This window comes from Athene noctua, chromosome Z (genome assembly GCF_965140245.1).
Source record: "Athene noctua chromosome Z, bAthNoc1.hap1.1, whole genome shotgun sequence".
Classification (NCBI taxonomy): domain Eukaryota; kingdom Metazoa; phylum Chordata; class Aves; order Strigiformes; family Strigidae; genus Athene; species Athene noctua.
This window is the reverse complement of record NC_134077.1, coordinates 26,929,020-26,945,845: the sequence shown is the minus strand read 5'-3', so window position 1 is coordinate 26,945,845 and position 16,826 is coordinate 26,929,020. Positions and strand designations below refer to the sequence as shown.

General features: G+C 36.5%; 1 protein-coding gene across 4 annotated transcripts in view; it reads right to left on the bottom strand.

Moving 5' to 3' along the window:
• Positions 1-5,478: 5,478 nt before the first annotated feature.
• Positions 5,479-16,826, bottom strand: part of AP3B1 (adaptor related protein complex 3 subunit beta 1) — a 157,913-nt gene continuing 146,565 nt past the window's right edge. For 3 of the 4 annotated variants that reach the window (XM_074932049.1, XM_074932048.1, XM_074932047.1), the window contains one exon: positions 5,479-6,208. In XM_074932049.1, coding sequence (XP_074788150.1) covers positions 6,055-6,208 — 154 coding nt within the window. In that variant the 3' untranslated portion in view covers positions 5,479-6,054. The remainder of the gene's footprint in view (positions 6,209-16,826) is intronic. The other variant, XR_012635523.1, reaches the window with a different exon arrangement.

Sequence of the window (16,826 nt, the reverse complement as noted above, 5' to 3'; positions counted from 1 at the left end):
CTGTGCATTGCTGGTGCACACGCAGAGTGCAAATAAATGCCTGAATATCCTCATGCAAATATACAAAATCAGGGCAAACCAAAATGAAAATGATAGGAAATAATAAATACTGAGGGATCAAATTATTCTGTGCCTGAAACACCATCTGCAAAGAGAGGGTAGTGTCCCCTGCCATGAGGTAAGTTACATACAGCCCTCCAGGCAGTGTTTAGGAGAAGATTAGGAGGTCTGCAGTGCCCCAGGGCAGAGCCAGCCACCCCTTGTGAAGCTGCAATGCTGCTGTGCACTCACATGAGTCTGCTTAGGGTTGCTGGAGCGGAGGCTGTCACTAAGAGAGACCTGGCACCCAGGCAAAGCCTCCTGGAGAGGACTGTGGGCTGCTCAGCTCACACACTCCCCCTGCTTAGGATCTAATTACAAACCTCCGCTAAAGCTGCAGCCTTTTCTGGAGGCCAGTATCCCATGTGGACTCCTGCCTCTGCAGCCCAGGGAAGGAGGCTTGCTGCCTCTCCTCTGGCACATCTGCCTCCTTCCTTGGCCCAGGCAGGCTGCCGGCACCAGGGGGCCTCTCTGGCACCCTGGCTGTGGACGCAGGCCTAGGCTGAGCACGGGGGAGTGGCTGCAAGGTGAGCAGAGGCTGCTCCACATGCCCTGTGAAGCTACCAGGCCTCCACTTGAGGGATGCCTGTCATACCACTACCTGCCAGCCTCCCTGGCTGCCTAGGCCTCAGAGCTTTGTGAACACGGATGGTCTGTGGCTCCTGGTGGTGCTTGGGATCCCAGTGATGAGGGGCAACTGTGTTGGGTCAGATGTGATGTGTTGCAGAAGAAGAGTCAACGCTGCCTCTCCCAGGGCCCCTGCCCTCTCTGTGTCTCCCTCACTCGCTCTGCTCCAGCTGCGGACTTGGGCTGCTGCTGTGAGCCCAAGCTCTCCAAAGCAAGGCTGAAGCTCTGCAGGGCAGCTGGAAGCACTAGGATGCTCCCTGACTGTTACTGGCCATCTCGCTCACCCACCTGACATTTGCCATGGCTAGCAGCTGAAGGGCTACTAGTTGTGGCTGGTACAAGCGGAGACCTTTCACCACCTTTCCACCACATGTCGAGTCCACCAGCATTTTTAGTGTGGGGGCGTGAGAAGGACTGAAGCACTCTGACAGCTGTTGATTTCTTGAAGGCGCAGGGTGATTTGTCATCTGTTTTTACAAGGCTTAGTCTAAATCCTTCCCATCAAGGAGAAAAAACAGGTCTGGGTTGAGCTAGAGAGGGTCATGGAGATGTGAATGTTGATTCACCATATATATGCTCCGCTCCATCAGATGGTGCTAAGGGCAGAGTTGCTGTCCCCCTCCCTCTCCTCTGAAAGCCACAACTGGGAAGGTGGACAGAGGAGGCAAGTTGCTAGGAGCAGGGTGAGAGCAGGCTGGGACCTGGAGAGGACTGGAAAAGCAGTGGTAGAAGCCAACAAAACTCATTTTGCCCTCTCTCTTACACATGTACAATGGGGAAAAGGAGTTTAGAACAAGCTTATTAGAATAAGCTATTTGTAAAGATATATATATATGTGTCTACCAGACTGTACGCAGGGATTTAAGTGGAGTAGGATTTGTGGCAGTACAGTCACACCATGTGCTCAGAGCTACCAGCCACTTGAGAGTAGTTCACCTTGTACCTTCTGAAGCAAAACAAGTTAGCTGTGGGACTGGAAATGCAGTGGTGTTCACCATCTTTCTCTTCCGAACAGGTTCACTGGTCTGTGCTACACACAGCACAACAAGTATACCAGGTAAGAGGAAAATAACCTGAACAGAAGCATTGCTTTTATCAGGGTTGTGCACAAAGGGTCCTATCAGCAATGAAACCACACTATGCAAACACAGCCAAGCCTGGTGTCCGCATCACAGAACATTTAATATAACACTATTGTGTTCTTGTAAAAACATGCACTTTATGATAAAACAAAAATATGGGGGGGGAACACAAACTGGCAGAAAATGAAGGGAACAGAGTCTGATCCTTACATGCTTGTTTCAGGTACCCACTGAGAGACTGATGAGGGTGTGGGAGGAATCAACTTACCAGAATCCTTGTTAGGGCATTTCAGTGCCAAGTTAAAATTAATTCCTATAAGATACTGTATGCAAAACTAGACAGATCAATAATCAAATATTTAAAAAAAAAAAAATTATGGCAATGGATCATTGCAAAACTAAGGGTACAAATAGGCATCATCCTTTCACCAAGTATCATTAACTAGCCTATGCCTCAGATCAAGAGGATTTTAGAGCCTTTATGTTTTTCTGTATCCTATCCAGTACATATCTGCATATTCCTTTACTAATGTACATCTCCAGTTTTGCTCCACTTTTAGCAAACATCCTCTTATCTTGTGACAGCAGCTGACCAGATCTTAAATACATGCTGTGTTTAAAAACAGGGGGAAAAAGTTAATTCCTTCCTCCAATTTACATATATTGCTTTAGAAATGTTTCAGAATGCCACCTTGTTCCTGAGTTAATAGGAAAGATTATCAGGAAAGCCCAATTTATCTTTTCTATGCCATTCATTATTTCATATACTCTATCATGTCCCTGCTCTAAAAACACTTCCATTATTTCCACTATCCTTTCACACAGTATTCTATTTATATCTTCCATTATTTTGTTCCTAGCTCTAGACCCATTTCTATTTCTGCTATTTTTCTTCAGAAATTAGTTACTAGAATTAAAGCAGGGTATGCAGGAGAAAAATATATTGTCCTTTTATACAACATCATAAAAAGTGAAAGGAAAATAATAAGAAAAAAAGATTATGTTATTTGACTGTCATGTATCAAGCCTATGTTTATATTCTGCCATCCACAGTAACATAACAACTCTTCACCCTACCCTATTCTTTCCAAATGGTTTGAGTTATTTTGGAAAAACTGAATTTGAAAATTAGTTATTAAAAAAACCCCAACAAACCCACAACAAAAAACCTCTACCTTCCTCTTCACAAGGGGGAATATGTGTGTGTGTAAACAACCAGGAAGCAAAGAAGAGGAAAACTCTTATTCTCTCACTATGCAGAAACCTCAGTTGTTTGTCCTTGTTCTTGTTGCATAATTCTTCAATTTGTAATTATGAGCCTCAGTTTTAAAGCTTGGACTAGATCACAATAATCTTGGAGGCTCTTTGAGTTTTACTTACCTTGGGCATGAATGAATAAACAGTTAATAAAATTATACCCAAATTTCCTATTTATGATAATTCAGTTTGTAGTTGTTATTGGTTTTCCTATGTTTCTGCAGGTTCTGTTGCATTTGAACCCTTCACAATTTAAGTAATTAACACCAACCTCCCCCTCCGTAAACTAGATCTCAATAATTACCTACCATCTTAGCAAAACCCATCTCACCAGTCCTGCAATATTATGCCTTAGCCTTGCCTGGCTATTTAAAATAGCCTAGCTTTGGCCTGAGTTGCACATGCAGGTCCATTCAAAGGCTGTTCAGGTCTCAATTCTTGCCAAAGCCAAGTGGTTCTCAGTGCGCAGATCCTGGCTGAAAAGCCTGCCCAGAGAGGTAAGAGGTGCTGCTATCTGGTACAAGCAAATCACCCTGAAGTAAATTCTAGATTGTAATTTAGACTACTCACCTACTTCATACCCTAATAACCTTTAATATGCCTCTATAAATGATGAAAAGTATAGAAGAAAGCGAATAAAAATGTTATATAGCAAAACCAAGAAACTATTGTTAACTACTGCTAACTGGCTGAATCATGACTGAATGCAACTTCTGCTACTGATGTAAGACATGTACATGTGGTCATGTTTAGATTCCTGAAGAGCTGAGCTTCATTGCATGCAGATATATTTTACTATTTAAATATTTGTTTTAAAGAAAGTTTCTCTCCAAATTACTATTTGGGGAAGGCAGCATAAATTTTTAAATCACACTATCAGCCCAGATACCTGTATCAAGAGTTATTGAACCACTGGACTAAGTTATAAAGTGTTGAAAAATGTTAAATTAACACCAGGAACTCCCCAAATATCCTTACTATACATGCTTCTGGGCTTCACTATTAAAGCGTATAAAGTATTCCAGGAAAGCTGAAATTACTCAGCAATGTGTGTGACTTACATAGCATTAATATGCTTTCCTTTGATTTATACTGTGGTGTAAGAAATAATTGTTTGTTTTCCCCTTTACCAATGTGGCTGAAGGTTTTGCAGTTCAGTCTTTTCTCAGAAAGCATGGTTCTGCACTTTTCCCTCACCACCTTCTTACTGAGTCTTAAAACCAAATACCATCTAGACCCATTGGCATCTTCTCTGAGATGATGGTATGTTCTACAGTGAATAATATTTAATCAGTTTGAATAACTTTTACATCACACTTGAAAACCGTAATTCAAGAAAAAACTTACTGCAGGATTAGGACTTCAGCAAATAAAGTATCTGTTGATTAAGAACATGTACATTTCTATTGAGGGTACAAGATTCTTGTTTCTTTGTCTGATAAATACCAGTATATTTTGGGTGCTAGCAAAACCTAGAACTGCATTTCTTACATAAGTGCAATTTAAATACGTAAAAAACCCCTATCCCTCTTCAGAATTTGACAATAAACTCTGCTACACATTGGAGCTACCTTTTAGTTCTACCAAATTTTAGTAGAAAATTTTAGAATTTTCCAGTGTGCAGTAATGCAATATTTCTGAAGCAGCAGTATTTCCTATCATCCAGAAAGCTAAACCAAAAGAGCACCACTTAATCAGCATCAAAGGACCATGCAAGAGTCCTGCTGACCAAGCAAGGGTACAGTTACCTAAACATTTCTGTCATGAAAACACCTGTAGCAGTGCCATGAGTTACTAGGAAGAGCCATGCTGGAAGTGACGAGAACTGATATGAAATGACAAAGCTCAACATCTTCAGTCCTACTATGTAACCAGAACGTGAAGGGAAGGTCAAGATCAGTGATACCCAGGCTACAGGCAGAAAACTGTGTGCAACAAAGGTTGCACAGCTGTTGGTCTTCTCAGCCCTAGTTCAGTAGATATGGCTATGTATTTCTCTTTGCCTTAAGCCCTGGTTTATTCACATGTGGGAGACATTTCAATCTCAGTTTACAAAATAAATTTGAAGCAAAGATCTAAATACTTTATTAAGCTAGATGATGACAGTATTTGCCACAATAGTCTAATAATCAGTATTTCACATAATACAAATTTCTAATAATTCAATCAGTAGTTTATGAATGGGCCAATTTGAAAATAGGCAGTTACTAGCTCTGCAACTTTGCAAAATGCAACTGTGTAGCAGAAAATTATGATAGGACCACGAACACTGGCTACTTTCAACAAGGCCAGTTTGCTGATGCATATATAGTGTCCAAACTTGTTAGTATTTACTTTAATTAACCAGTAATATACAATACTGGTGATCATTGTTATCAGTTCTCTACCAAAGCAAGAAAGAGGAAGCCTCTGCTCATAGCACTACTTTATTGGCATTTTAACAGAAGCATTTGAGAAAATGGCAGTCGGTGGGAACAATGTTCTTAATAGACAAGTTCAGGTTTACAAGCGTTTTCAGAAAGCAAACACCATTTTGCTGTACCTATTGTATTTTCACACTTATGCAGCGAAATCTCTCTGAAACATACAGTTGTATATGTTGCTGGAACCTACCTACCATTTTAACTCAGTGATTTCCCTTGAACTTTATTATCTAGTATTTATCCACTACGATGGGGAAAAGCAGTGAGGAAAAAAGGTCACAGGGGAAGGGAGCCAAGACTAGGGTACAACAAATGGGAAATACATCTAAAATCACAGACAACTGACAGTAGAATATATGTTCTTTGGTTAGCAAGCAGAAAAAAGGAAAGGACTTGCATACATGATAGATACACACTAGCATTCTAAAGCAGAAGACAAGAATGTCAAGAGTGTATTCTTCCCCCACTGCCAGATGGAAGGGCTATTATTATAAATGAAAGGCAGCAGTAGTGGATGCCAGGCACTTTTGTTGTGTGCCAGATTCTGAAGTCCAGATGTAAGCAGGTTACCCCTGGGACAAGACAGGCTTCAGCTCCCGCAGTAGAACAGAACCAATCACGGTTTTCTCAGTGTTTATGACGAGCTGTGCTGTAGAGCCCTCCTTCAGCTCCACTGTGACTAGCATCAGTGACCCACTGTGCACAGTCTTCGCTGCAAACCTGGAGGGGGAAGAAAAATAAAAAATAAATCACTGAGGATCTTAAGGTCAAAGACTGCTAATATTTCTTTCTCAAAAAGTTAAATGAACTCAAATATAATAAAATGCCTTCAAATGTCATTAATGCATTTCAGGGGATAAACCATAAAAACCTCCATAAATTCTTCATAAAGAAATTGTTCAACATTCTGTAAATATTACTGCATTTAAGAAAGACAAAAACCTATAGTGTGAAATTCTGTATTTAATTGTACAAACTAAACTCTTAAATAAAATTTTTATGTAAATTCTGATTCTTCAGTTCATCTACAACAGTCACGCACATCAGCAATTTGAATTCAGCTGTATGGAGTTTTCCATGGATAACTGTCATTATTTGGTGTCTCAATGAAAATGTAACTATGCTAAACGTAGTAGAACGCTTCCAAAAAGCCAAACTATTGTATTTTCAGAAAAGTGCATCCTCCTGCCATCTCAGCAATTAACTAAAACTAAAACCAGTCAAAGCTATAAACAGCCAGCACAATCATTTGAAATAATGGTAACACATAAGACACCAAATAATTTGATCTGTGAATTTATGTTCAGAATATTTAATCATAAAAATGTGGCCAATATTTCTAAATATTTTATAATTATTAAAAAACCTACAAAACAAAAAAAACCCATCCCCAACCAATCAGATAAAAAAAAGTTAGGACTAATGCACCTTTACTAAATTCCACGACATGAAGAACCCACTAATTACACGGAATTAAAAGCAAAACTAGCCTTTTAAGCATGACAATTGACTGAAAAGCCATTTTAGGCACAATGAACTTCTGTCAATCCTGTTAATACATTCTGCATGCACGGCCAGACCCAAGAGATGGGAAGGAAGAGGATGGCAAGAGAAGAGGATGGCAATAGCCTCACCTTCCATCTTTCACAAGGAGCACACCATGCTGCCTTTTTTTTTCTTTTTTTTTTTTCTTTTTTCTTTTTTTCTTCTTCCCCTTGGTTACTTGACAACAACAAAGTTGCTGCACATGGGCTTTTGAAAACACTAACAAGTGTGGAGCAGGTCTGTGACCCAGTCTGACCCCACTTTGCAGGGCCAATCTCCTCTCCTCTTTCTGAATGACACGTGTCTGAATCAGAGCCATCTGCCTCAATTTGCGCAACATCTTCAGCCACAATAGGACCCAGTTAGCCCTGACAACAGCTCACAATACAGAAAAATCAAACTGCTGGGCTGACAGCACGCTGTGGACTATTCAAGAGCAAACCAACTGGTCAGTGTCTCATGTCTGACAATTAGCATGGGCCTTGCAAAGCGCCTATCCAAGCCCTTAGGGATCTGTTTAATTACCATCAACATAAAGGAGGGAGTTTATCAGGAGATACTCAAAAAACTTCACTCCAGACTTAATTAAAATATTAGCCACTTAAGCAGGAAGCAGGTTCTCTTTAAACGAGAAGTAATTTCTGTCTTTTTTCTTTTTAAACTAAGCATATAAAAATCTCATAACACATTATACTAATTAAGGAAACATGAGGCACTTCTCTAATGTCACCCATCACAGGTCAATCTATTTCTTTTGTCCGGATTATAGGTTCACTGAAAGACCTCTCCCTTTAATAGGAGGTTCTAAAACGTTACTACTATAAAAATTATCTACTTAGCTAGTTGTATCAATGGTTTCATCTATTTGCACTTCGATGTAGAAGATCACTATTTCTCTTGTTGATTTTGACAGGGGGATAATTACAGAAACAATAGTCTTATTAGTCACTTTATTTACTTAACAGTTGTGTCTTGGGACAACACAGAAGCAGATTATGTCTGACTATGCACATAAATAGGATGGTAGTTGGCACTCCTGCTGTGTTTCACAGCCCTGAGGCTTGATTTTACCCTTTTTTATTAAAATCTGAAAGTGATACAAAGTCAGCATTCTTCGAAAGCCAAGGTAGCCCAAAGCATCAGCGATGAGTTTTGCACTGATATTTTCACATGTGGATTTGGAAAAATCACATAGGAGATCAATAGTACTTTTCCATACCTCTGAACAAAACATGTAAAATCAATAAAATGTGAGGTTTTATGTGGTTTGCATAGGGTCTGATAATCGGATAATTTTAAACAAAGTGTTAGGATGCATAACTAGCAGTTGCTAACTGGTTTGTACAATGGTCACTGATCTGGAATTGCTAAGTGAAAAAAGAATTGTGACGGAACAGGATGATTTGTTTCACCATTAAAAAAGGATGTAGAGAAAAACAACCACACAAAGGGCTTACCACTGCATTTGAACTTCAGAAACTGAAATCTGTTTCTTAAAACAGGGAATATAATTTAGTTTCTAAAGAGAGTTATAAAATAAACATGCTTATATGATCTATGAAACTGAATACTGCTATAAAAGAATGAAGCAGTTGACTTCTGATTAGAAGACACTAGCAGCAAAACTGATTTGCTGATTACTTAGATGTTTTAAGTATACCGTCATTGAAGAATGTAGTTAATAGCTGTTTTTTTAACTAAGTACATGTTGTTGCATTTATGTGCTTACTCTTAACATAAACCCATGTGGATTTTCCTAAATGTCTGTTGTGCTAAACTAAATACTTAGACCAGAAAGCCATTAAAAAAAATCTTTCAGCAGCAAAAATTATTCACTTTATATAGTAGGTATTATTCTTTGTGAGAAACTTTTCTTTTTGCCCCAAGGTCAGTAAATATTTATTAATTTTTCTGAAATTTAATACTGCCTTAAAGGTTAGAATTTGAATTTAAAAAAAAAACGAAAAAAGATAATAAAACCAATCAGAATTCATAGACTGATATAAAACTTGAAAATTGCACTGTCATACAGTAAAATCTAGCTTATAAATTCGTTGTTTGTAGGTACAAAAGAAAGTATTTTCCTATGGACAACTCTTAACGTAAGACATTATGAGCATGGTTCTGTTGCAATAAAGGATGCATCAATGAATATGAAAAAAAAGAAAGTAAATGAGAATACCATTCAGAAAACAGAACCAAATATTTACTAAAAGTTTCAAGATGGCTGTTTCTGCTATACTGAAGTTATTCTGTAGTTTTCTTTGTGTGATAGTATTCATTCTAAACCTGATTTCACATCGTTAAAAACATTCAGGAAGATTTGCATCTGTTAATACTTTTCCCATTAAAAAAAAATCAAGACAGAATAGAACATAACAATGTGAGATATATTTACATATTATGAGTTTTTCCAAATATTTTTTTCTTTAAAAAGAATGTTAAATATTCTGAGGCTATGTGATATGCAAAGAAAGAGAAGCAGTTCTTAGATTATTTTTACATAAATACAGTACCTGTCAGTAGATAAGGAAATATATATAAAGAATCAAATTCTAAATCAATATCAATATCAATAAAGTACTGTATTTCTTTAGAAAGTCATTCAGTCTTTCAAGAGTTAAAAATCGAGTACATATTCTTGATCACTTTCCATGAAAATAAGATTTGTTAATGATTACCACACAGAAATATTTGAGTTATAGTCGATATAAAGGGAAAAACAGAATATCAGATACTACAATGTGACAGCATTTGCCAAACACTGGCTTTACAATGATGACTATTCTTAACTACAGACTAGCAGTTACTCTTCCTTTATTTGTAGATAGAAGATAGCTACAATATGAAGGAGATGCATTTTTATGGGGAAATGTTATGAAAATTCCATGCCAGTGAACAGACAGCAACAGAGTAACTCACTCAAAATCTCCTCTTTAAAATTCAGCATTTAAGAAAGTAAATTTACACCTGAACACTGACTCTTGGGACATTTGTTTACAGCAGACCAGGGTTTGTTACGCATAATTCAGCGGCGCTAAAACATACATTCTCTCCTGTGGGGAACTTTGATTTTCTTTTTGATTTTTCTGTTCAAGCTGAATTGTCTTCTTTTTCTGTTCTACTGCTTACCAGAAACAGTGACAATGGCCCATGGAGGCTAAAACTTTTTTTCCTCTGCCCTTTCTTTAAATCTTGTACATAAAGCCTTCAATTACTGCCTGCTGAAGCAGACAGAATCCTATTAGTAAGAAAGACAATCAGAAGATGCAATGCCCTGCCCTAGCTGTAGAAAAATAATTAGTCCAAAGTTGACAAATATGTAATCAAGTTATGCAACTAATATATTCAAAGGGGAAAAAAATACTGCTGTGAATTAGTCTTCAATTTGGAACAGCTATGAGGTACCTTCCAGGATTATCAGCTGGACACCAAAAATACTTTAAGTACTCTGAATCTTCACCTTACTCTGATAAATTCTATGTACTTTATAATTAACATTTTATCTAAAATTTGGCTAAATTACTAATTACTTGTATTTGTTCTATGAGTAAACCTTAGAAAATGAAAAAGTATTCAGAATAACATGACTATATATTAGTTCTGACCTGGGGATAGTGTAAGCTTAATATGAAAACATAAGCAGAAATATACTCACTAAAAGAAGGATCTTTTTCTTAACCTGGTGATTTTAACCTCTCAGAAAAAAACCTTGTGTAACATTGGTTATTAATAGTAAAATTAGATTAATATTTACCCTAAAAATCATATTACGATAATTTGATGTTTTCTTTTTTCCATTACATTTCATGCTATTTTAACACTATCTTAGAATAAATATTTCAAAATACCTATTTAATTACCATGATGTAATTATTTCCATTATTAACTATTTAATAAAATTGTAAAATAAGTTGCAATCAAATTGTACTATATTTTTACAATTTTTAGTCCAATGCCAAAACAGATTTTGAGTTTGTCCTCAGTTGCCAGTGAGCAGCTGCACTGTACATCTAACAGAAATGCAGGAATGCAAGTGAATCTTCTGAACTTACTGTCCACTACACAGCACTACTGCACACATTCAAAATATGCTGCATGAACTTTTTATCATCTTTCAAATTTACCGTTAGTTCAAAAATTTTAGCATTTTTCTATGTAGGTATTTATACATCCTCCCCAAAACTACAGTAAGCTAAAAGCTTGAATCAGAATATTTGGTCCTCACACCTAGAAAATTATAATTTTAATACTCAATCTATTTTGTTTTCTCATCTATTCTTTTTTTTTGTTAAGAAACAGGCATTCAATATGACAAGTGTTTGAGAATTACATACAGTCAATTTTAAAAACAGGCTGTAAATTTTAATTTGCAGAAAAATTATTTAATTCCAAGGAAGTAAGTTACCTTACAGTAAGTAATATATGAAAACATTAAACTTGCTCAGAGATCTTTCAAGTCAAAGATATTCATCTGTTTGGTTAGTTTAAGTGGAAAAATGTTTTCTGTTTAAACAACTGGCTGAGAAGGTTCCTGTTTGTTTTTCAAAGAAAATGCTGCACGTATTTTTCACTTTACAGCATTCAGATACAAAAGCAGTGCTGTCCTCTAGTGGACAGCAAATAAGGTAGGCTAGAACAATCCATTTTGATTAACCTCGTATCTAAAATGAGTCACTCATATACTTTTAATGTTAAGCTCAAATTTAATTTCTTTAAGTTATTTTTAAATTTTGCAATACACATGCAAGACCCTTAAATACAATAATATATTTAAAACATTATGGGCCACAAAATGATGTTGTAGAAAGGCAATCTCTTGATGAAGTATTTTGTATCAGTTAATCGAAATATTCACATGCTGATAATATGTGTATTAATACATACAGGGTCCTTTCGTTAACAGGGCAAAATTGTCAAGGTTTTAGAACATAAGGATTTGATTAAGAAATTAAGGAATATCTAGTAGAAACTACTGAATGAGTACTTTCATATTTTAAAATTTCAGTTTTCATTTATTCTAGGAATAAAAAATACTTACCTTGGAATAGTGACTAACCAGAAAGACTTTTAGTCCTGGCTGATGAAAGAAATACAAATGGTTAGTCTAACTGGGCTTTTTTTTTTTTTAAAAAAAAAAAAGCAGGAATTACTTCTATCACAAATCAAGAAAACATTAAGTTTACAAGTTCTGGCTACAATGAAGGCTGAAATACTGTGGACATGGATATACTATTCCATTTAAAATTCTGTCTCCTACAGGTAAGTAAACCATTTTGCCTAGGATATTTAACACTCTAATTAATTCCTACTTGAGAAATTAGGAAGCAAAATCAGGGCTGCATGTCTATTACAAGTTTATTTACTCAGCTACCCATTGCAGCTCTCCAGAAGAGCAGAAAGACGACTGAGCCCCACAGCTAAGAAATCACAGAAGCAGAACAGTCCACATAACTGCATCAAAGGAGCTACTGCCAGAGGTAGATTTCACTTCATTTGAGCTCTCCGACAGGCCACTTGCTTAGTAAAAAATCTTAGGAAAGATTTCTGCATACACACAGAGCAGAAAAGGTCTTTTAAAAAGTCTTCCTGGATTTGTTAAGGCCTGTTTCTCAGCTGCTGAGAACATATGTTTAGACTCAAATGGAATAACTATAAACAATTTCTACTTCTCAGAAATTTCTACACTGCATTTATCCTGAAGAGATGGGTGATAGCCCCTCCTTTCTGATGTGCTGGAAGCAGATGCAGTTGTTAGTTATGATAAACTGATGGGGCCAGATCACCAACTTTCTGCCTGAGAATTCTTCCAAATTTAGTACAACTTGGAAGATGCCATACACAGAGAAATTTTCCAGGTGGACCCCTTTAAATGAGGTTTTGTTCAATACAAACCTGCCTACCTACATGAACATCCGCATACCTTTTCTCCCACACTAAGTGTTGCTGGATTAAAAAGATGTGGGAACGATTACTAAACACGCCATTCTCGGATAATCAAAATTGTCTGTAAACAAAACCCTCTTTCCTTTGAGAATCGGCCTGCCAATATACTATAAATGGGACATGACAGGTTGCAAAATGATAAAAAGGGGTGAATACAACCAGACTGTCAGGCTGATGCATGGGGTGGGGAATAAAGGCTAGTGAAAAACAAGTGTTGATCCTTGGATTTCTGTTTTTTAAGCATTTTATGCAAGTTTCTAAACTGGGTCTGGTTGCTTTCATGTTCTTCAGGATTTCAATGCTCAATCATTGTAGTGTGCTTACTGTAATATTACATGATTTACACAGAAATTTTTTTTTTTTTTTTTTAATTTTGCTAAAGGATAGTAACACAAGCCTCCAAAAGACAGGTGGAAGACATTTTACATTTTGTTCAACAGTTGCTTATTCACAAAATCACATAGGTCATGGGTATATTAAACAATGATAGTACATACAGCAAGCTCTGACCAAACTGGCATATCCATATGGTGCAGTCAAGTGTCCTTAAAAATACAGATCCCAGAAGCAGCATAGTCACTGCATGCAATGCTGTGCTTAAGCTAGTTAGACCTGCCCCATCAATGAGCAGAAGTGCTGTTTTGTGCTTCTTGTTTAAAAGCTAGCTTGTTCGCTGCTAACAGAGGTGTCTACTATGACAACATGATGAGATGAAAATCCTCCCTCTGCAAGTTCTGGTGACCTCTAAAAAGAAGAGATGCCTACTAGAATGACCACTTCCATGATTGTAATGGAGAAGGATATTAAACTCAATACTTAAGAATGTGAAATAGCTGTTTTGAAGCAGATTAAGGCTTCAGTGTTGAAAGAAGCTGAGGTTTGATTTTCTCCAAAACTTCAGATTGTCCCGTATTGGGTTGCTGAAATTACAGACTGGACCATCTCAAATTAGAAGACTAAAATTAATGCTGTCATATGTCTCAGAGCTGGTCAATGGTTAAGGCCATTCTGATAACTGCAGAATAGAGATACATAGATGACATCATGCTCATTTTCTATCCATACTACAACAGCAGCAACAGACTAGTTCAGTGAACTATTAAGAAGTTGAGGTCAACTAAAATTAATTATTTGTATCCACCCTGATAGGTTCAGACTTTTATCTGAGTAGGCAACATGCAAGTAAAGTCTTCAAGAAAGAAAAACATGGAAAAGGTGCTCTAGCCTGGATTATTTTGTAGAGCCACAGTCACTGATGGAAATAACCTACTAGAGTACAATGCATCCTGTTTAAGAAACGCTTCAGGAAGTGGAAGGCAGAGAGGTAGGCAGTTCAAGATGGCCTGATTCTCCATTCCATTACACATTATATTCTGACATCAATGAAATCACACAAGCATAAACCAAAGTGCAATAGTGAAGAAGCGAATTCCAGTTTGTGATCCCAGCTCTGAACGGACTTTTCTGCTGTATGCTACTGCCAACACATTAAAAGCTTTTGCACCATATTTTGTAGGTAGCATAACGAAATGCTTTCTAGGTGTATTTCCATTATTTTCTTTCTAAGCCAATTTACCCTGAAATGCCTTTCCTTCATGCAGAGGGCTTTATCTAATAGGAGACAGTATTTTGACACATCCAAGAGGATCATAAATCCATTCCAGTCTTTCTAGGTTTAAAGTCTGCAACTAGTCTTTTCATTCTATCACCATCTGTTGTCTTTTGTTGTTATATTCAAAGTGAAGAAAAGATTATATATCCTGGTAGGAGGTTATGGAACTGAAAATGAATAAAGGAGGAAGAGATCTGAGGAACTTTTAGACTATTCATCTGAGAGGAATAAGCAACACATCTTGAAAGTAACACTAGCATGAAGGGCATTTCTGGATAAATAAGGCTTGTGTTGGTTTAAAAGAAAATTACTGAAAATCTTCAAGTTGAACAATGTCTTCATCTCATCGTATTTTGAAATAGAAGAGAACAGCCTAAAATTTATATTTGACATATAAAGCAATGAATGTTATTGTCCAAGTGAAACGGGGAACATAGAAGAATCAACTTTGAGGGCATAAATGTCCTCAATTACGTATCCACTTATCTTGAACACAGAAAAATTCCTGGTAGACTTTCCACTGACAACAAACAGCAGACATACTTCAATTGAAAAGTACCTGGTCACTAAATACAGTTATTCAGACATTTAATTCCCTGCAGGAACAAATACTTTTCTTTAAACGTATTTGTCTTTAGATATTCAAATGATGCCTGTAGATATGGTCTGAATCACAAGACAGAAGCTTGGTGCCTTAGCTGATTCTTTTTGAAATCACTCTGTCAACATCTATGTGCTCCTCAACCCACTTCTAACCCTTCATTTCTTAAAATATTTTTAACAAATGACAATTCTCAGAACATTGAAAGAGCTATGTATATTGCAACAATTACCTTAATGACTCGAGAAATAATATTTTAAGAAAAATAATACATCTTTTTTTCTGAAGTTTTCATATTTAAGGAGACATTATATTTCCCGCTCAAAAAAATTTCTCATTTGGAATGCATTTCACATTTTTGCTTTTAGTGGAAGTCTTTAAAATTGAAGTAACATTTCTCCTTGATAACAATAGCAAGAGAGATCAACACATAAAATAGTTAAATCCTATTAAGAACATGAGAAGGCACAGTATGTGGCCTTACGAGGCCCAGGAATCTAATAGCCTGTATATACTCATTTGAAAAGCAGGTAACTACACTTAAGGAAATAAAATAATACAGCAAATTTATTTTGCAAATATAGGAATATAAATCTGCACCTTTGTGTTCTGATATATATAAATTGGTTATTGAGTTTAAAATTTTTGCAGCTATGACTTCAAATAAAATAGGTCAAAAAAGAGAGTCTAAACTATAATGAACTACTATCTGGCATTTTGTTCTACACTCAGTTAACAGTTAAATTATTACCTACTACGGAAATATAAGAATTCAGAAGCCATATGGCAAAGAGAGAGAAAAAAGCATGTAAGAAAGTGTTGCTATACTGTGATATAGACTGATATATAGCTGATGTATTTGACAGGTTTACATTTATTTAATTTTTCATTGGTGACTGCACGATATTCTGTTGATACTTGTTCAAGTTATTTATTTTCAAATGTTCATTATATTTGCTCTAAATGTTTTCACTTGGTGCAAAAATACAATCCTAAATAGGGTTATCAATTTAAGGAGCAGTAATTGGGTCCCACCAGCATAACAACATCTTTGTCATAAGTGCAAATATGGTTAGACTGAAAAAAACAAGAAACACGCACCTGTTCATGTCCATTAGATACACTTGTATTAAACTATACAATTTCATTTTGAATGAGTATATTGCACTACCAGGCAATATAAATTTCTTGGCATTAGCTGTCATTAAGTAGTAATACTCAAGTTGGGGATGACCAACTGAGAGGTTAATATAATTCATGCTGCTCAGTGCAGAATGTCAGTTTAAAAATATTACTACTTTTCCTGTGTGAAAGGGTATGTACTAAGCACTTCCAAGAAGTGAACTCAATAAGTCCTTGCATGACAAGCTGAAGCAAGTTCTTGGATTTTTTTCCCCAAATACCATTTGCAATAAAACAAACAAGACAAACTACAATACTATAGAAAAAGAAAAAACATTCACTTTTAACGTATTTTTACTGAATCCATAACTGCTTTGTCAAGGCTAAAGGTGACCATTTATTTTATCATCCTGAAATGGTATGTGTGTCACATAAATAAAACATGGCACACTTCCTGCATCCATGAAATTTGCAAGAGGAAACTCCATTTCTGTTTACTCTTCTGACAGAAC